The following is a 21,028-nucleotide window of genomic DNA, read 5'->3' as shown; positions in this document are numbered from 1 at the left end:
CACCTCGCCACGGGTCATTGGCCATTGGCTGCAGGAATGGGGCTCAGTTGTTTTAGGGCACTTTATTGTCTGGGGATTATTTTAAATTTTTGTTTGAATTGGAAACTGTTCAGTTTTGCTAAGGAGCAGCAGGAGAAATCTTAAGTAAACAACCTTTTTGTGTTCCAGTTTTTAAATTATAATCTGTGATGACTGTTTATCTTTGTTTCTGGTTGTGTAGGTCCAAATAAGAAAAAAAAAGTGTTCAGCAGGGCTCTCACTCACTCACTCACTCATCCACCCGCCCACATACACATATTCACACATTTCTTTCCTCTCCTCCACGTTTAGGTTCTGGGAGCTGTGTGGGGAAGGGAGAACCAGCCCAGGAGAAGTGTTCCTTTTACAACATCACTACCATGTGTGAAGGTAACAGTTACTGCTTTAAAAAAAAATCAATGACAGAAGCTCCTGGAGATGAGGCGATTTGGTGTAAAGTCAGTGTAGTGTTTACAGTGTTGGATTATGATCTGGGAGACTAAGGTTCGAATCCTTATCAGATCTGCCATGGAAGCTTGCTGTGGAATTGAGGGCCAGTTATAGTCAACCTAGCCTACTGTAGGGTTGCCAACCTCCAGGTGGTGTTGTCACAAATATTACACCCATGTGTACTCCAGCTCACTAGGTGAGTAACATTTCAACATTTGTAAGTGTATTGGGAGGGTTCTTTGGGTTTTTGTTTAATTATATGAAAATGAAAGAATTAGATAGACTTTTATTTATTGACATTTGTATTTGTACATTTCAGATTGGCTTGACAAAGGACTGCCGAATAAAAACCTAATCTAGAGATTTTATAGCCATACCTGACGGTGTACTGACTTACAAAAATCTTTCTTGAATATTTATGATTGTAAGATAATGTTGAAATGTTACTCACCTAGTGAGTTGGAGTACGCATGGGTGTAATATTTGTGACAGTACCTGTTGTACACCTGCCTTGATTATTATGGTGGAACCTCCAGGTGGTGGCTGGAAATCTGATATCCAGGTGATAGAGATCACTTTACTTGGAGAAAATGACCACTTTAGACTGTGGACTGAATGACATTATACCCCATCAAAATCCTTCCCCTCCCCCAAACCTGCCTGTCTCAGACTTCACTCCCCCAGCTTCCAATCTGGAGCTGTCAACTTTGTCTATCGCACATGGTAGTTGTTAGGATAAAATGTGGAGGAGAACTATGTTCATTCCCTGATTTCCTTGAAGGAAGGGGGGTATAGAAACATCATAGGACCGTGGTGGCAAACCTTTGGCCATGCTAATTGGCCATGCTGGCAGGGGCTGATGGGAATTGTAGTCCATATTATCTGGAGTGTCAAAGGTTCGCCACCACTGTCATAAGATGACCAGAATGTTTTTAGACTTTCATGATTAAAGCATTTCTACCTTTGAACAATGGAGGATCTGTTAGATCTTGTAATTTTTTTCACCTATTTGCTTACTTTTTATACCCCACCGTTTCCCTAAGGAGGACCCAAAGTGACTTACATTTGCTCATCTGCTCATCATCTTTTTATTTTCGCAACAACCCTGCATGATAAGTTAGGCTAAGAGTGTGTGATTGGCCCAAGGTCACCCAGCAAGCTCCCATGGCAGAGTGGCGATTTGAATCTGGTTCTCCCAGATCCTCCACCAGGCTTTCTCCATCAGTAGTCACTCACAGTGTCCCATGGCAAGATGTTCCACAAACTAACTATGAGGAAGTACTTCCTTTTTTTACTCCTGTGCTCTTTACTAGCTGCAGTTTAGATTCCGTGGATGGCCCTGGTTGACCACTGTTTGAACAGACTGCTGGATTTGATGGGCTTCCGTCTGATCCAGCACGGCTTATCTTATGTTCTTATGACCCCAAAGTTCTGATCCTTTTAAGAATAGTGATTGATTGTCCCTGCTTTATGCTGGAGGTCCCCAATTTCATTGAATTTCTGAGCAGTTTTGGAATGTTGACGGTAATGGGGGCAGGGCTGATTCCAGGTTTTGGGGTCCCCAGGCAGAGAGGTCCTGGGCTCCCCTTCCCACCTGCTCACCTATACATCCCAATGGCAGCCTGGGCATCCTTCCCCTGCCCTGCTCATATGCCTTCCCACTGCCTACGGGTCTGCAACCTGTGGCTCTCCAGATGTTCATGGACTACAATTCCCATCAGCTGGCAGGGGCTGATGGGAATTGTAGTCCATGAACATCTGGAGAGCCACAGGTTGCAGACCCCTATGCACACAGCCACCAAACTGCAGGGGGTGGCTGGGCATCTCCTGGAATAACAATTCCAAGTGATCTTCAAGTGACACAGATCAGTTCCTCTGGAGAAAACGACTGCTTTGCAAGGTCGATTCTATGGCATGATATCGCACTGAGGTCCCTCCCTTTCTCTCCCTCAATGGTCCCCACCCTTCTCAGGCTCCACCTTCAAAATCTCTAAGTCCTTTCTAACCCAGATCTGGAAACTCTAATCTGACTGCCTGTATCCTCTTCCCCCACTTCACTGGGCAGTGTGCCTCTGGGACAAAAGATTTGATGGGCTTTGGTCTGATCCAATCAGGGAAAGGCCATGTTGGATGGAGTGGGTCCTGCCAGATGCCCTATGCCCCAGCAGCTGCCTCACTCGATGCTGACTCTGGCGGCTATCACAGTGGGGTTGCAGTGTGGGAGGAGCCAATTATAATATGGCCACTGTGGGAGCAGGGTTTGCTCTTTGCCTTGAGCAAGAGGTACTGATTAGTTCCGGTTTTTCAAAGGACGGATAGTTTGCTGCTGCCGCAACCCGAGGAAAAGGTTCCCATGTTCAGAAATGTCAGACAGTCTGTGTTCAGGCTGAGGGCTCATGGCTATAATGTGTCTGCCTGGGATGGATCCAGCAATTTGCTTATGTTGTGACGCTCCAGCCCTCACGATGGCCGTATTGTGATGGCACCTGCTGACCTACCGGATGCAGAGAGTGAGTTTTACTCGGTCTCAAAAACATTGGTATTTCGGAACTGTGCAATTATTTTGCATGCTAATATTGGAGATATGAAATATCAGTCTGTGCCAGAGTAAAATCCTGTGGCACAATGCTAAGAAGTAAATTAGGTCCAAGTTTCTCCCTGCAGCAAAAACAATTAGTAACCTCTGGTGCAATAAGAGTCGGACCTTAAAAAGGTTTCTCAAGTGAAGGGCTTTCAGGGCTTAGTATCAGAGTACATTTAGATAGCAGGTGTGGCTTTCTGTGCACCAACAATTCTGAGGATAGTTTCCTGATTTTCAACCTCTTCATCCTAGCACCAGAAAAGACCACCAAGGAGCCACCACGCCCAACAACTAAAGAGCCCCCGGAGCCGCCCTCAAAGGAGCCAGAGATCCGCACCCCTGGTAAGATGTGTCTGTGTGGCTGATAGAGAGAAGGCCCGTGTTGGAGCAGGAGGTAGTTAGCAGCTTCTGTGGATATACAAGATGCAACAGAGAGAGAATCCCCCTTTGCCTTTCAGCCTTCACCAGAAGAAAAAGAAGAGTTTGGATTTATACCCCACCTTTCTGTCCTGTGATGAGACTCAAGGCGGCTGACAAGCTCCTTTCCCTTCCTCTCCCCGCAACAGGCACCTTGTGAGGTAGGGGGGGCTGAGAGAGTTCTGAGAGAACTGTGACTAGCCCAAGGTCACCCAGCAGGAATGTAGGAGTGCGGAAACACATCTGCCACTCAGGTAGAGGAGTGGGGAATCAAACCCGGTTCTCCAAATTAGAATCCACCTGCTCTTAACCACTACACCATGCTGGCTCTCATCTTTTTCTCCCCCCCCCCCCGCCCCCAGTCCGTGATTGTGTTCTTCTTCTTCAGCACCGTTCTAGGACATTTCTGTTTTGCCTTTCTGCCTTTTCTTTTTAATGTTGTATGGTTGTTCTGTCAATCACCATAGAACTCATCTTGCAAGACGGGGGGGACAATACAGGATGGCCAAGATTCCTGTTTTGCATTGAAACAAAGCCATTACTCATGCGCAGCAATTGGACCTTGTTTCTATGCAGGGGTGGAGATCTGTGCTGCAAATTCTGCTGGCTCCAAATCAGCAACGTCCCACTGAGAGGTTCTGAAATGATCTGAAGATGGCCTTAATAAACCCTCTTTAAAAAACCCCAAGGTTGCCTGCACGTGTCATGATAAAAACATGGCTTGTTGAAACTGTTTATGCAGCAAACCTTGATCTTCTGGTTTGTGCATAAACCCTGTTTTTTATTTAGATATTTGATGCTCGACTTTTCTCCCAATGGGGATCTAAAGCATATGCAACTTCATTATTTTCATATTCACCCTGTGAAGCAGGTTCTGTTGAAAGTGACCGGCCCAAGGCTGCCTAGGGAACTTCTTTGGCAGAGTAGGCTTGTAGCAGGAATTAGAATGATCACGGATTTCTTCTTTTTCTCCCCCTTTCTAATACACACCCATTCTGTCCCTCTGTCTCTGTCAGTCAGTCAGTCAGTCAGTCAGTCAGTCAGTCAGTCAGTCTGTCTGTCTGTCTGTCTGTCTGTCTGTCTGTCTGTCTGTCTGTCACACACAAACACACACACACACGGAGAGAGAAATGGTTCCGCTTCTTAGCCCGTTGTTGCTCAAAAGAAGTTCAGGGACTCTTGCTGTATCCAGTGGTACTCAAATAGCAAAGCTTAACCAGCCGGGCCTGCAGACAGAAGGGAAAGGGCCGGTTAATAAAGAAACCAGGCAGAGGAGATGGATTGTGTGCTCGTGGGGAGAATGAATCTTCCTGCCGAAAAGGAGCCCAGGAACCGAAGAGCTTTGGGCTAATTAAAGTGAGTAACTCTATCTCAAAGCCTTGTGAATTATTGATCCGGCGCAGGCTCCCAGTGGGCAGTTGTGGGCTCGTTTATCTCTGCAAGTGAAGGTTTTTTCCTTTGCTTCCGTGCTGGTTCTCCTGGTTGTATTTAATTGCTTCAGCTCTTCCTCTGCTCATAGCACACCCATGTGCTTGTTTTATAGCCTTTTGATAGAAAATCCTTTTCTTTACCACGGTGGGTAAAGACTTTGACCCAAAGAACTACTGGGCATATAGAGCACTGACAGGGTTAAATTCCAGAAACTAAATATCCTGTGCATATTTTCCTGTGAGTAATCTCCACTGAACACAGCAGGGCTGATTTGGGCATGAACACAAGTAGCATTTGGTTGCAGGTCCCGGTATTACGCCATATAGGCTTGGTGAATGCAGAGGGGAGGGAAGAGAAGAAACGGTGCCCTCTTCTTCATCTTGAGAACTGAAATGTAGGTTTGGTTGGGAAATTTTGTATCGCCCTGTTCCGCTTTAGGAACTCACCCATCTTTTCTGCTATCTGGAAGCTTGGATGTGTGTGTGTGTCAAGTCACAGCTGACTTACTGCAGTCCCGTAACACTTTCAAGGCAAGAGACTTTGCCATTGCCTGCCTCTGTATCATGAACCTTGCAGTACTTCTTCTTGGTGTCTCCCATCCAAATACTAACCAGGGCCGATCCTGCTTAGCTTCTGATTGCTGACTAGATCAGGCTAGCCTGGGTTGGATAGATTTTTTTCCCAAGTATCTTTACGTAATGCCAGTGTTATAGAGTGGTTTGAGTGCCAAGCTGTGATCCGGGAGGCACGCAGTTGGATCCCTTCTCTGCCATGGAAGTTAGCTGAGTGACCTTGGGCCAGTCATTCTTCCAGTGATGGGTTGGCCATTTACTTCACTGGGGAATATGCCAGAGGGGTGTTGCCCTGTCCTATGCCCACCCTCAGTGAGATTCAGTGGCATCCAGCTTCATCCTCTGCGAAAGGCACCTACACTTCTCAATGGCCCCACTGTGCTGATGCCAGCATAAGGGAGTCCGGTGGCTTCAACTTCACTCTCTCCTGGCCCAGGAGTAATGTTCTGGTGAGCAGGAGCGTAGGCACAGTGAGAAGCAGTAGGAAACCCAGTGATGCTCAGTCTCCCTTCATGCCAGCCCAAACATGGCACACCTGAAGAGGAGGAGGACAGGTACAACAGTGCCTTGCTTCACCCTGTGCCCGTTGAGATGTGGCATGTCTGGAGAGCAGGGGAAAGGAGAGAATACCTGTTTTTTCCCCACTAGCTTGTGTGAGGTGCAGTTGGCAAGGAAAAGCATGGCAGCACCTCCTTCCTCAGGTGACGGGGCACAGCTGATGGAGGGGGCTTGGCCCTTTTCCATGCTCATGGTTGCCTCTCAATCCACCCCTGCTTCTTTCTTGCTTGCTTGCTTGCTTGCTTGCTTGCTTGCTTGCTTGCTTGCTTGCTTTCTGCCTGCCTGCCTGCCTGCCTGCCTGCCTGCCTGCCTGCCTGCCTGCCTGCCTTCTTTCCTTTCTTCCTTTCTTCCTTTCTTCCTTCCTTCCTTCCTTTCCTTACCTCTTTCTAACCTACCTCACAGGCTTGGAAATGAGGGGGAAACGGAAGAGGAGGGGGAAATGATGCCAAAGAGACAGGACGGAAGAAGGTGAGATCTCACCAGTAACCCCCCCAGCTTTTGTTCCTTCCAGGTACGACAGCCAGCCCACCGCTAACTGGTTCCCCCGAGTTTCGCCCTGCGGGCTTTGACTCTGCCAGCTTCATTGGCGGGATTGTCCTGGTGCTCAGCATCCAAGCCGTCATCTTCTTCGTCATCAAGTTCCTCCGATCAAAGGACAGCACCTATCAGACGCTGTAAGTTCCCTGTCTGGGGCAACTGGGGGGAGAGGCTGGTGGAGAGAATCCACTCGGGACATACCTTTGCCCACAGCTGCTGCCCTATCGGAGAGGGAGTCAGGTGGATCAGACCCCTTCGCCCAAAGCGGGGGGGTGGGTGGGAAGAATTTCTTGGCAAGCATGTCTTCACGCACAATGCTCATACCTGCACTCAGATTTCCGTTGCCCTTTTGTGCAGTTTTTTGTATGGCAGATACATAGGACCAGCTGTGTTCAAGAACTGGCAGTTCTGCCTGCCACTGGGCACCACAAAGCTTGGTGCAGTTTGTGCACACCTTCTCATACCACTCACCTTCCTGAGACTCATTTCCTTTAAGCAGGTATTTGCAGTCTTGTGGACAAGCCATGTTCCTTTCTTCCTCAAACTGGTTTGCCACACTTTTTGTTTCCTTTTGCTTTTCTCTTCTTTCCCTGGGGGCAGCCCTGCTTCCCCCACCCCACCCCCAACCCCACCCCACCCCACCCTCACAAATCAAGGCTCATTCTGGAGCTTCAAAAATATCAAGGCTTTAATGTGTGAGGGTTTTTTTAGCCATTTTTTAAAGCCATCTTTTTAGCAGGCTCCCGACCTGCTGTTCTGTGCTCCGTTGTTTTGTATGGAGTGCAGCGGTTACCCATTGCTACACTGGCCCAAAACAAAACCAAGGGCTAGAGGCCCAACCGGACTGTCACAAAACACTGCACAGGGTTTTGAATTTTCCAGAACTCTGCCTCATGCTGGATGATTTTTTTAAAAAAAGAAAAATCTGAATTGGGCTGCCTGCAGCGGCCTTGAGCCTTTTTTAAAAACTGGGAAGCAACCTAAATTAGTCTCGGGGCACATCAGGTTTTGCAGTCGGCTGCTTCCCATTGATTTGTTGCTCCTCGCTTAGGTTAATCCAGGGCCAGCCAGAGGGCAGTTAAGAACCTGGGGAGGTATTTATGTGGGGGAATGGAGGAGAGGAATTTCCAAGTGGCCGAATCAGGGATTGCTGCGGGGTGGGGGGTCGGGGAGGGGTCTTGAATTGCCTGAGATGCAGAATTGGGAGTCCTGCTGGTTTTCTTTTCCCGCTTTTTAAAACCTCCCTGAGCAGAGGGCTCTTCACCAAAGGCAGCTGGGCAAATGCATCCCACCAACCACGGAATTGAGGCCTGCCAAGTTCTGGGCTTAATTGACAGGTTGCAGCTGTATGCAAACCCTGACTGCGCTCTCTAAATTGTAACCGCATGCACAGTGCTCATGCTGTTGCGCGTCCGAGATAATGGTCTGCGTGTGCTTCCAGGCTGTTTTGGATGTTCAGGGAGAGCGGCCGTGCTCTGTGCCTGTCTCTAGAGCTGGTTTCTGTTCCTTGTGTAGCAGGCCAAAAGCATCCCCATTTTTCTCTCCGGCTTATCTTTGGGATGATCATGTTCCAAACAGGAAGGCGGAGGTTTCACAGACACAGCATGTCCCATTAGGGAAAGGGCAGCTGTGGCTGATTCTTGCTGACTCCAAAGTTCATAAAAATGCCCAAGAAGCTCTGCCTTTCAGGAGTGATCCTGTCTTTAGGATGCAGTCTGCAGCCCCCCCCCCCCCCAACTCTAAGCTTCTTTTCTGTAACTTTACCCAAAAAATTTCTCTCAGGTCCCTGACCCAAAGTGTGAACTAACCACTTTGCCCCCATTTCTATTCTCCTGTCCCTGTGAGCCTTGTGACCTTATTCTATGTTATAAAGAAGAAGAATTTGAATTTATACCCCACCATTCTCTCCTGTAAGGAGACTCAAGGTGGCTTACAAGCTTCTTTCCCTTCCTTTTCCCACAACAGACACCTTGTGAGGTAGGTGGGGCTGAGATAGTTCCAAAGAACTGTGACTAGCCCAAGGTCACCCAGCAGGAATGCAGGAGTGTGGAAACACATCTGGTTCACCAGATAAGTCTCTGCCACGCAGGTGGAGGAGTGGGGAATCAAACCCAATTCTCCAAATTAGAATCCACCTGCTCTTAACCACTACACCACACTGGCTCTCACATCTACTCATAAAGTCTACTCATATCCAAACATGTGCACTTGGGAGGCCTGTGCTCACACCATAATTCCCAAGCTGAGTTAGGTTCCCAGTTGTCGGTGGGGAAATACCTTGAGGTTTCAGGAGTAGCACCGACGGACTGAGGAGGCTGGGGAAGGGAGGAACTTCAATGGGGTATAATGCCATAGAGTCTATGGAACTTCCAAAATGGCCGTTTTCTCATTTAGAACTGATCTCTATTGCCTGGAGATCAATCGTAATTCCAGGAGATCTCCAGTCACCACCTGGAGGTTGGAAACCCCAGGCCCAGATCCGATTTGGGCTTCAGCTTCTTCTACGCTGTGCTGTTTTCCCAGGCTGGAATGGTCCTGTTTGCCCACTGGAGGAAACTTGTGTGGATCAGGTTCAGTTCACTGGTGTATACTGATTTCTGTAATAGGCAGCTCCCTGGGGTTGTTTAGGTCAGTAAAATGGCTGGGAAGGGCCTCAAGCCCCCTCTCCTCAGTCACCATGATCCCAATATGGGACAGTTGTGAAGACCTTCTGGGGCACATCTGTTGATAGAATGGCGGGTGGGGGGTGGAATAGGGCTTTTTTGCATTCTCTTTCCCCTCACCGGGAAAGTTTCTTTTTCTAATGTTCTGCATATATTTTGCTCCCTCTAGTGGTCAATTCAACATTACACAGATTTAAATGAAAGATTTGAACTGCTTCGAATTATGTTTCATTTAAACCTCATTGAAGTCAAATTGACCACTAGAGGGAGCAAAACATGTTCAGAACTTTAAAAAAAATCCTTAAGGAACAGGGACTTTGAGGTAATGCAAAAGTGAATGTGATAACCCACAATCGCTTGGTCTAATGTGATTTATTCTCTGCCTTTCTTCCACCTTAGACAGCAGGGTGTCTTATTTCCTCCCACCCACCACCAGCATAGACAGGTGTGCATTTGGGTGTGTTTATGGGGGCCACCTGATGTTTATCATTGTCTCTAACATTCTCCTCCATTCCCACCCAACCCCTTTTTTATTCCCTTTGCATGCTGCTTGTCACCAGAGAGGAAAACCAGTAGGTGTAGCCGTGTATGACCAAGCAAGGGGGCAAATGCAATAAGCTGTTTTTGGAACAAGAAAAATGTATCACTGTTTCTTTGCTCTCTAGTAGTATGTCTTCAGAGACTGACAACGGACCAGTTTATTGGCAATGTGTGGTTGTGTTTTTCTTGGGCTTATATACCTTTCAACTGCAGGGTTTGAAATAAGGTTGGATGTTTCTGCTCAGGGAAGAAAGAACTTCCATGTGCACAGAGCAATAACAAGCTGGAGAGATACTAGATTGGATTCCATAACATGCTAGTTGTCTATGTGCAAGGATTTTTGAGAGACAGTGAAATACTGATTTTTTTTCCCTGCAGCTTAGGGGTAATAGTCCTGCAAAAAAGTTTTCCCGTTGAATTCATTTTCTAGACCTAGTTCTGGGGATTCTACTTAATTTTTCCCTTTTCCATCCCCTCCGGTTGTTTCCTACCAGAGGAATGTCGTTCTACAAAAGGTTGTTAATTTTCATTAAAGGCCATTGCGGTTTGCCCAGTCTGGTTAGTCACACAAATAGACAACCTTGTTTGTTCCTGAAGCAAAGGGTGTTCTTGAGGGCAGAGGTGGAGAGGAAACATTGGCTGTCCAGATGCAGCCAGATTCTGGACCCTCTGAGAGCTTACCTCCCTTTTACACTTGGCCCATGGAAGAATTCCCTGTGAGCAAGAACTTTCACACGCTTCCCGACCAAAGGGGCCAAGAGAGATGAACTAGAAAGTTCTTTGTAAAAATCCCTTTGCCCTGAATCTGGCCTATTCCCTTCTCAAGGTGGCTTTTCACAGGCACAGAAAATAACATAAAGTATTTTAAAAAACCAAGAAGGTTATTAATGTTTATGATACCAATCTATAGTCTTAAAACAGGGGTGTCCAACTCTGGCGCTTCAGATGTTCATGGACTACAATTCCCATCAGCCCCTGCTGGCATGGCCAATTGGCTGGTGGGAATTGGGGCTGATGGGAATTGTAGTCCATGAACATCTGAAGCTCCAGAGTTGGACACCTCTGCCTTAAAGCATCAAAACAAGAATATAATAACCAAGGCAGACGAAGTAAAAAAACCCCATCATGTTAAAATAACAGTAGGTCTCCCATCCAAATACTGACCAGGGCTCCCTCTGCTTAACTTCCAAAATCTGATAAGATTGGGCTTCCCTGGACTGTCCAGGTCAAGGCCTTCATTATTTCAAACCTCTTTATCTCTTTCATCCACCTCCATGCCCAAATCCCAAAGACACAGTGAAGTGAAAGAGGTTGCTATCGAGCTATGTGTTTTTTCTCCAGTCAGCTGAGGAATTCTGTGTGTGCTTGCTGTGTCTCTCTCCTCTTGCTGCTGCATGGTTTTTGTGGTTTTGAGAGCCTGCCAGAGTGCCCTTTGCCACATGGAGCAAAGACCTGTGATTTCTGCTTTCAATTTCATAATTAAAGCTTGTAAGAGTTTGATTTCTCCAGGGCTTCAGTCACTGTTGGGTGTTCTCTTGTGCAGTGTGACTTGTTTGCAGGGGCACAGCCTCAAACTAGGGGTTCTCTTACTTACCAAGATGTCTGAGAAAAGGATTTGTGGATCTTTCCAGGCATGGCCTGGAAGAGAGAGGCTGTGGTGGCACTGCCAAGGGCCAGAACTGGATAGCTGGTCTCACCTGATTGGAGTGTATCAGAAGTTGGTGCATGGAAGATGGGCGAGGACAGAGGCATGGGGGGAGGGGGAATGGTGCCCAGGGTAACACCTGCTCCAGGCGCCCGCACACACACACACACCCCACTTACCTTGCTGGCGGGCAAATGCCAAGGGGCGCCCAGCAGCAGCCCAGCCAGGCTGCTCGTTCAACTGAAGGAACAGCCTGGCTGGGCCGAGGGGAGGGGTGTGAGAGTCGATTCTCTGCCCCTCCCCCGTGACCAGCTGGTGTGCACCTGGGGACATGTGACCTCACATGTCCCTGTGAGCGCTCCCCTCTGGGCGAGGATGACTGGATGTCACTCCGTGGCTGCTTTACAACTTTATTAATTTACACTTTGGGTTTAAAACTTTCAAGGGGCCTTCCATAATAGCCTGAAGCCAGGTCCCCACAAGGACTCGCTGGAGGGGGGGGGACCATTTGGAAATCTTCCCCCTTAAGGGTTCTGTAACTTTCCCACAATTTCAAGATTTCACTATTGGTTGCCTACTGGGGGAGTTAACTCGTAACAAGAGAAAAGGATGGAAACTGGAATAATATCACTAAACCAAAGTATACAGAGGCCGCGAGAATCATACTAGTGCAGTTTAGTGCTTCTGAAACTGAGTGTTCTAAACCTGAACTTGACTAAACTTTTACACTAGATCAGGCATTTATGGCATTGGGCATAAGTGGCAAAACCTGCCAAACTAATGGATTCTCTGACCCAGGTTTTCTGTATCCAAATAATTTGAAAATCCAACAAACAGGATCTAACCTCCAGTTCTTTCAGTCTGTTATACCAGCCTGTTATGTTCCAGGATAAAATTTAAAAAAGTTTTAAAATGTTTATCCTGGAGCTTGAACATAGTCATTTAGATATAAATAGCAACTCAGTGGTCTCCATAAGCGTAGGTGATATGGTTATAGCTCAGAAGTTGGAGCTTGCTACGCTGTCCAGGTGTGTTATCTCATCAAGATTCCCTCTTGCACCCCCCCCCCCAATAACACAACACCCATTTCTGAAAGACATATAGCTTCAGGTTAAAAGCAGCCAACCAGACCCTAGATTCCAGTGAGTGCTGGGCAAACTCAACTCTGAGCACCATTTCTGTGACACAGTTTGGAACCCTTGACATGCACCATAAAGTATGTTATCTATTATCCAGTCACTCTGATACTCCCTTTATCCAAGTATTATTATTATTTATTATTATTTATTTAATTTATATACTGCCCGATCCCCGAAGGGCTCCGCACTGTACAACAGTTGAACAATTTTCTTTGCATTAAAAACCCTAATGGCTGCAGATATGTATCTTCCACTTTTAGAATGATAAAATCTTAGTACAGTATTGCATTTGTATTGATTTGAGCACATTCACCTGCAGTGCAAAAATGGGTTTTTCACATAAGAGTCTGGATGAATATAATTCCTAGAGATTTAATATGTGGGACATGCTTCGTTTTCTCACCCTTTACAGACCCCATCCAGTGCTTTTGGAAAACATCCTTATTTTAGATTTTATATAATTTACTGACAATCCCTCCTGGGTACAGTAATCAATAAACACAAGGGAGACCCGCTTAAGATTGAGACAGTGCGAGTGTATCATCTGCGTATAGCTAAGCTGGAATTTTAGAACCAACCAGAATGGGCACATGTAGTGCCAATCTTGTAATATAAGGAATCATGTCATTTACATACAGGTTAAACAATGAAGGGGCTAGAAGGCAGCCCTGTTTTTTTTAGAGAGATACACTCAGTCAGCTGACCCTCAAAGCCCTATTGGACCTGGGCTGTTGGATTTTTATAAAGCATGGAAATTAGCCACAGAAGCCTCCTATCTATCATTGGCCTTGCCAACTTTGCCCAAAGGTAGGATCTTTGGACTGAATCAAAAGCAGCTCACAGATCCATAAATGCCATGTAAGGTCTGTCTCCCATAAATGACAAATATAAAGTAAACCAGTGATCAAGGACTGAGACATCTTTTCTGAATCCTACCTGCTCAGAATACAGTACAGATTATGAACTGGGGTTATCAAGGGAAGAGATGTTCAGAGGTGGTTTGCCATTGCCTGCCTCTGTATAGCAACCCTGGTCTTTCTTGGTGGTTTCCTCTCCAAATACTAACCAGGCCCAACCCTGCTTAGCTTCTGAGAGTTGAAGACATTGGGCTAGGCTGGGCAAGAGTAGATAGCAGATGGCTTATACCAGTTCAAACCATTTTAGTGCAGTCTTACTGGTTTACTAGACCACTATTTTTTTTAAAGTCTGAAAGACTGTGGCCTTTCCACACATGCCATTTACAGTGTTTCCAGCTCAGAAATAAAAGGTTTCCTCCATGGAGTTCCACACTAATTTCCCTCCCTTTGGTTTTACAAATGTTTCCAAACAACCTTTTGTCCATTGTTTCTGAAAACACTTTTAAAATGGTGTATTTTTTTAAAAAAATGTTTCCAGGCCACCTTCCCTTGCAATGTGGGCATATCCTAAACAATAAAAGGCTAAGAAAAGGCCCAGCATTCTCCCCCATCTCCCCACTACCCCCCTCCCAGAGCAACGCCGGGTCTGCAAAAGGCCAAGCATTTCTTCCCTCCACCCTCTCAGACCAACGTCAAAAGCCTGGTGCATTGTGGGAGCTTTGAGATTAAAGTTGCCCCATACAGTCTGCTCTGTCAGGCAGCAGCTCTTACTGACAGCCATGGTGTTTGAAATTCTGGGGATTTTTCCAAGGGGCTGCCCCTCCCTTGATGGTAGGCTTTCAAACATGGCTTTTGCTTGTCTTGAATTCCCCCAGAAGGCTATGTTTTCATGTCACACCTGAAGCAGCAGAGTCCCTGGCACATGCTTTTGTTGCAGAAGAGCGGCCAAGGTTACTGCGGTGTTGATACACAAAGAATTAAATTAAAATTTTAAAAGACTCATTTAGGAAATGGAAGAAGGGCCATATCAACGAGAATGGATATAAACAAAGAGCCAGTAATTGTAGAGTGTTAGCAAAACTTAAGCTCAGTATTAGCTTAGGCTAGTGAAAGATGCTAAACACAACAAAAAATGTATTGTCGAAGACTTTCACGGCCAGATTCAACTGGTTGTGGTGGGTTTTCCGGACTGTGTGGCCGTGGTCTGGTGGATCTTGTTCCTAACTTTTCACCTGCATCTGTGGCTGGCATCTTCAGAGGTGTATCACAGAGGGAAGTCCGTTACACACTATGACCAGTGAGGAGTCCAGTGAGAAGTCATTGGACACAGTGTGTACAGACTTCCCTCTGTGATACATGGCCACACAGCCCGGAAAACCCACCACAACCAACAACAAAAAATGTTCAGCATAAGAAAATGAACAGGCAAGTAGTAGGCCTGTTGTGAGGAGAGGAATGTGGAATTTGAACAGGTGATGAGAAGAGGGCAGAACTGCTCGAATCCTGCTTTGCCTTGGTCTTTTCTTGCAAGGGAAACTGTGCTCAACCTGGCACAAAGAGAATACGTGATGAAGGAAGGGAATTGCTGTGGAGGCTAGGCATAGGAGTGATACATCAACATCTAGCTTTTAAAAATGAAATGAAGTCTTAAGGGCCAGATGAATTGCATCCAGGGGTACTAAAAGAAGTGGCTGATGTAATTTTGGAGGCTCTGTCCATCATTTTTTGAGAATTCTTGGAAAACAGGTGAGGTACCAGAATATTTGAGGCAAGTAAATGTCCTCATTTACAAGAATGGGAAAAAGGAGTATTCAAGTAACAGCTTGGCATCCATACCTGGTAAGGTTTTAGAACAAATTATCAGTCGATTTTTGGTTACTAAGAGCCAGCATGGGTTCCTTGGGAACAAGTCATGTCTAACCTTATGTCCCTCCTTGAGAGAGTTTCTCCTTCGTTAGGTTAGGCCATTAGGGGGATACTGCTGATCCAGTTTTTCATGATTTCAGTAAGGCTTTTGATAAAGTTCTACACGGTATTCTTGTTGACAGGTTGCTGAAATGTGATTTGGATCCTACTACTGTTAGATGGATTTGTAATAGTCGACAGATTGCACCAAAGAGTGCTTGTAAATAGTTCCTTAATCTCTTGGAGAGGAGTGACAAGTGGAGTACTGCAGAAATCTATTGTAGGCCCTGTATCGTTCAATATCTTTATAAATGACATGGATGAAGGAATAGAGGAGATGCTCGTTAAATCAGCAGATGATACTGGAGGGTTTAGCAAATCCATTAAAAGCCAGAATCAAGATTCAGGATGATCGTGACAGGCAGGAAAATTGAGCTAAAACTAACACAGTGAATTTCAACAGAGATAAATGTAAAAGTTCTGCATTTACGTAGGAAAATCAAATGCTTAATGATAGGAGCGGGAAGCTTGTCTTGGTAGTAGCACATACAAAAAAGGATCTAATGATCTTAGTAGATTGTACACTAAACATGTCAGCAGTGAGATGCTGTAGCTAATAAGGCAAATGTGATTTTTGGGCAGCATAAACCAAAGCATGCAGCCCAATCCAGGGGCCGCTACCACCCCACTGCCTCCGGTGTCTTTCTGGTGTCATGAGGGTACAGCCAAAAAGAAAAATAACCTGGTTGCCTGAAAGCCCTCCATAGTGCTGAGTGGAGTTTCATAAGGGCGGCATAACTCTGAGGCACATTCCATCATTCCCGGCTCTAAAGGCAGGGTGGAAACTCACTACAGTTGGTTCCACCCCCAGGAACACTTCCAGCCCACTCTTGCTACACCAATAGGGTCAGCTGTGGTGTGCGAGTGCTGACGTCAGTCGCCTGTGGTGTTCACCTGCTGGTGTTTTTGCCACTCTACAAGGTAGGTGCCCCAGAGACCGCAAATCCACTGATGCAGGCTCACAACCCATCTGGTACTTGGTCTCCCATCACCCTGGATTGGGCTGATAGTGTTCAGATCACACAAGGTGATAGTTTTACTTTACTTTGCTCTGGTGAGACCTCACCTGGAGTTTTGTGTTCAGTTTTGAGCACCAAAGTTTAAGAAAGATGTTAACAAGCAAGAACATGTCCAGAGGAGGGCAACTAAGATAGTGAGGGTCTGGAGACCAAGGCCTTTGAAGAAAAGTCGAAGGAGCTGGGTATGCTTAGCCTAGAGGGGAACTGATTGAGAGGAGATACCATAGCCTTAGTTTTAACTATTTGAAGGGCTCCTCTCATTATTATATAGAGAAGGGATTCCCAGAATGGTGGTATCGGTGGAAACATGAAGGGGGCAGAGAGGAATTTTGGGGTAGTGGGGGGGGGTGTGACAGAATTTTGGGGCAACAGAGGAACATTACAGAAATTACTGGGCCATCTGGCAGGAAAAAGGTTTTGCCTTTCATCCTTGCTGTGTGGTAACTGGTGAGTTTTAAAGGAAAAGCAGCATTCCTCCTCTGTTGTTTTTAAAATTTGCAGTAGATCTAATACCAAGAAAGAGGTGTCTGGGGGGTGGGGGGTGGGTGGGGGGTGGGGAGGCACTAGGGATGTGGCTTGGAAGCCAAGGGCAGACAGCCTGAAAAAATTGGGAACAATTGATATAGAGGATGGAGCGGAGTTGTTTTTCACTGCCCCAGAAGATCAGACCAGAATTAGTGGGGTAACTATTAAATCAAAAGAGTTTTGGGCTAATTATTAGGAAGAGCCTCCTGACAGTTTGAGCAATTCCTCGGTGGAACAGGCTTCCTCAGGAGGTGGTGGGCTCTCCTCCTTTGCAGGTTTTTCGGCAGAGGCTAGATGGCCATCTGACAGCAATGTTGATTCTATGAGTCACTATGATTTTTATGCAGATTGTGAGAGGGCGGGCAGGAAAGGATGAGCCATTCCTCAACTCTTGTGGCTTTTTATTAACAACAATAACAGCAACAACAATAATGCTGATCGCCATTTTGGGATCAGAAAGATATTTTCCGTCAGGGCACGTTGGCTCAGGGTCCAGAAGGTTTTTTTTACTTCATCTGGGCATGGGACTGGGGTGGGAGATAGTTGTGAATTTCCTGCTTTGCGCAGGGGGCTGGACTATATGGCCCTTGGGGTTCCTTCAACGTCTATGTTTCTATGTTTAAAAGTAACTGTAAAGTTTCCCCCTCAGTCATGTCCGACCCTGGGGTAACACTGCGAGCAGTGATTTCATAGGCAAGCCTCTTTTGTAGGGTAGTTTGCCATTGCTTTCCCCGGCTATTCTTTACCCCCTAGCTGTGTACTAGGTACTCATTTACTGACCAAGAAACAGATGGATGGCTGAGTTGACCATGAGCCAGCTGCCAGGATATCTGACCCACAGCGGGCTCGAACTCCTGACCACGTGAGTGGCAGTGCAAGCACTTAACCACTATGCCACATGGCTCCTATTCTATGTTTAAAGGGTTAGCTAATCCTAGTAGTGTGTTTGCGTGGGGTCCCTCATATGACTGACTCTAAAAAGTGATGGAAGTCTTTCATACAGCTGTATTCTTGAACCCATTGCTCTTCCTCCCATAGGTTCTGTTGTCTACTTAGTATGAATTTTGTACATTGAGTCGTATATGACTTGTAAAGTCACACATTATTGTTGTTGTTATTGTTATTGTTGTTGTTAATAATAGTAAAGGATGAGCAAAACCTCCATGTTCAGAGGCACTATACCCTCCAGTGGCTTTGGACACATGAGCCACTTATCGCTTTTGTATTCTCCAGCTACGAAAAACAAAGCAAATGAGATGCCGACAAATCAACATTTTTCTAATTTTGATGGGAAAATTCACACCAAAGCCCTACCTCTGTTTCCCGGGAATAGTCTCCAGTGCTGAGAAAAACATCAAAAGATATTGGAGCTCAGGGAGGGCAGCCACTTTGGTCTAAATTCCGCTAAATTAATAGTAGTGGTGGGATTCAACCGGTTCGCACCAGTTCAGTAGAAGCAGTAGCTAATCCCAACACTGTACCTCCCTGGCTCCTGCACCCCTCAGCCCACTTGAGCCGGGGGGCAGCAGCAACCGACTGCTGTCCCCCCTGGCTGAACCTCCATCGGCAGTAGCCCTGCTGTCTCATCTTCGGAGGCAGCAGGGTCACCGCCGATGGACGTTGAGCCGGGGCAGGAGCCACCGGCAGCAAGGTGTGGCCCCACCAGCTGCTGAGGCCCTGCCTCCCCTCTCAATCTTCATTGGCGGTGGCCCTGCTGCCTCTGAAGACAAGACAGCACATAAGCACTTACTTTCCTTGTTTTCTGGGAATAGTTTCCAATGCTGAGAAAAACATCAAAAGATATTGGAGCTCAGGGAGGGCACCCACTTTGGTCTAAATTCCAATGCACTCCTGGAACCAGTTGTTAAATTATTTGAATCCCACCACTGATTAATAGGGATTTTTTTTGCACAAAAATGTTGGAGACATCTTAATCTCTAGGGTCTGGCCATTCTTAAGTTACTCTCAATTCATATTTGTCTTGTATCCAGAGGTAGTTTCCAATTCTGAGAAAAGTACCAGGAGACATTAGACCTCAGTAAGGCAGGGCAGCCATTTTGCCATCCACTTTCTATGGTGTTTTTCCCCCTTCTCATTTTGTCCAATTGCAATAGGATCTGACGGCCGATCTCCAGGGAGCTGTCATGAAGTGTTTCTCTTGCCTGGGAGGAGTAGCTGAAGAAGAGGCCACTTTCCTGGCTGTATTTGGAGCTAGAATCCTCTCATCATTTCCTTCAGATGGAGCTCCTCGAAGCAGAAGATCTGCTCCAGATTTAGGCAACCTGTTGCCACAATGAGTGCACCTTGGTACAGATGCCGGGACCCTTTAGACTTGTTGCAGAAACGTTTCAAAATACACAGAAGATCTCTCTCACTAGCCGATTCAACGCAGCAGGGGTTATCTGTTTCATGCGTGGCTAGATGTCAACCTGCGTGGTTAAGAATTTAACCTTAACCGCTTAGAAATTCTTCAGGATGATTTTGGTTTAATTTAATTATCTTTACTCTGAAGCTTTGAAAACACACAATTTCCCTGTACCTAATCCTGAATTCCCTCATGCCTCCTACATTTAGCTTGTTTTTAAAATGCAAAAGCCTTCCCTGGTACAAAATTTAACCGTTTGCAGGTGTTTGCTGCAAGTCCTCATGGTTTTCTGAGTTTTTAATTTATTGCTGCTTGTGTTCCATGACTAGTTCTGTGTGGTTTTTTTAAAAGGAAATAGAACCCGACACCAAACGTTGAATTTCCAATGCAACTGGAGCTACTTCAGTTTATGAGTAGGGATGTAAAGGAATAGTGTTTAACCAGGTCACTTTAAAAATAATTGGTCTTTCATGAAAAAAAAGTCCAGAAACTCTAGGTAATGCTGCCACAGGAACTGATGAGGAGACTGTTTCACATTCCCTGAGGGGGTGAATGCTGGAACTTGTTTGGGGTGGAATGGGATGCTGGCTGGCTATGCTACACCTCACCCACCCCCCATGTTGGCCTTCTCTGGAGCTGCCTGCCTGGTGAAAATGGATCTTGCCAGGACTCCGGACTCTGAGCTGCCCCTCTTGTGGAGAAGATGATTGCTCTGCTTTGGAACAGAGATGGATACAGAAGAACCTCTCTAATAAAAAGAGATATTGGTGGTCTTTTGCTTTACTTTCTGAGTGGTGTGTGTATTTGGAGGTTTATGACTATGAAGCTACAGGCTCTTTCAGTTGTCACTGATATCACCTGCAATATTGTAGTGCCACCTGGCGATCCCTAAACAAAAATATGTTGATATTTATCCTACAACAGGCCACCCAACTCAGCACAGCCCTTTCCACCAAGTTTGTAGTCTAAAACAAATCTGAGAGATGTGGAGGGAGGGGGACTTGGTTGCTTTGGTTACTGCCAAGTATGGATTTACTAACATTCTTAGGCAAACTCCTCTGCAATGAAGAGGAGTTTGAATTTATATCCCACTTTTCTCAACCGTAAGGAGTCTCAACACAGCTTACAAACTCCTTTCCCGTCTTCTCCCCACAACTGATGCCTTGAGAGGTAGGTGGGCCTGAGAGAGCTTTGAAAGAACTGTGACTAGCTCAAGGTCATCCCTGCAGGCTTCATATGTAGGAGCGGGGAAACAAATCCAGTTCACCAGATTAGAGTCCTCCACTCATGTGGAGGAGAATGGAATCAAACCCGGTTCTCCGGATTAGAGTTCACCACTATACCATGCTGGCTCTCAGATATATGAAATTCAGCAACTTTTTATTTTTGCGTTTGCTTGAAAATAGAAAAGGCCAAGTTGGCTGGATGTAGATAAGCTCAATAGTGCTAGATTTTTGTTTCAGCCTTTGAAAAATATATTCATATTTGAAATATTAAGTAATGATGGTAAAGAAAAGGGAAAATATTTCATTCACAGAAACGGTTAGAATGGCAAGGAAACAACAATTAGAGTAGTCAAAAAATAATTGACTGCAATACAGACTAGTATGACTTATATTAGTCACATACAAACTGTACCATTAAAGAGCAATTATTAGCTAATTATAGGCCAGCATTAAAGAACAGTAAAAATGATACTGTTTTTTAACTAGAAGAAGGCTAATAAAATTGGTGGTTAGAAACATA

At 45.9% G+C, this 21,028-nt stretch overlaps 1 protein-coding gene across 3 annotated transcripts in view; it reads left to right on the top strand.

Annotated features, from left to right (window-relative positions):
• Positions 1-20,065, top strand: part of CD164L2 (CD164 molecule like 2) — a 62,952-nt gene extending 42,887 nt beyond the window's left edge. The window contains exons 3-6 of one of the 3 annotated variants that reach the window (XM_048502204.1): positions 331-408; positions 3,302-3,391; positions 6,539-6,701; positions 19,032-20,065. In XM_048502204.1, coding sequence (XP_048358161.1) covers positions 331-408; positions 3,302-3,391; positions 6,539-6,701; positions 19,032-19,038 — 338 coding nt within the window. In that variant the 3' untranslated portion in view covers positions 19,039-20,065. Of the gene's footprint in view, positions 1-330; positions 409-3,301; positions 3,392-6,538; positions 6,706-9,787; positions 10,685-19,031 lie in introns of those variants that run through there. The other 2 variants (XM_048502203.1, XM_048502205.1) reach the window with 2 other exon arrangements.
• The last annotated feature ends 963 nt before the right edge of the window (positions 20,066-21,028 follow it).

Source organism: Sphaerodactylus townsendi, linkage group LG06 (assembly GCF_021028975.2).
Source record: "Sphaerodactylus townsendi isolate TG3544 linkage group LG06, MPM_Stown_v2.3, whole genome shotgun sequence".
NCBI classification, from domain to species: Eukaryota; Metazoa; Chordata; class Lepidosauria; order Squamata; family Sphaerodactylidae; genus Sphaerodactylus; species Sphaerodactylus townsendi.
The sequence above is the reverse complement of the archived record's forward strand: the minus strand, read 5'-3'. Positions and strand labels throughout refer to the sequence as shown.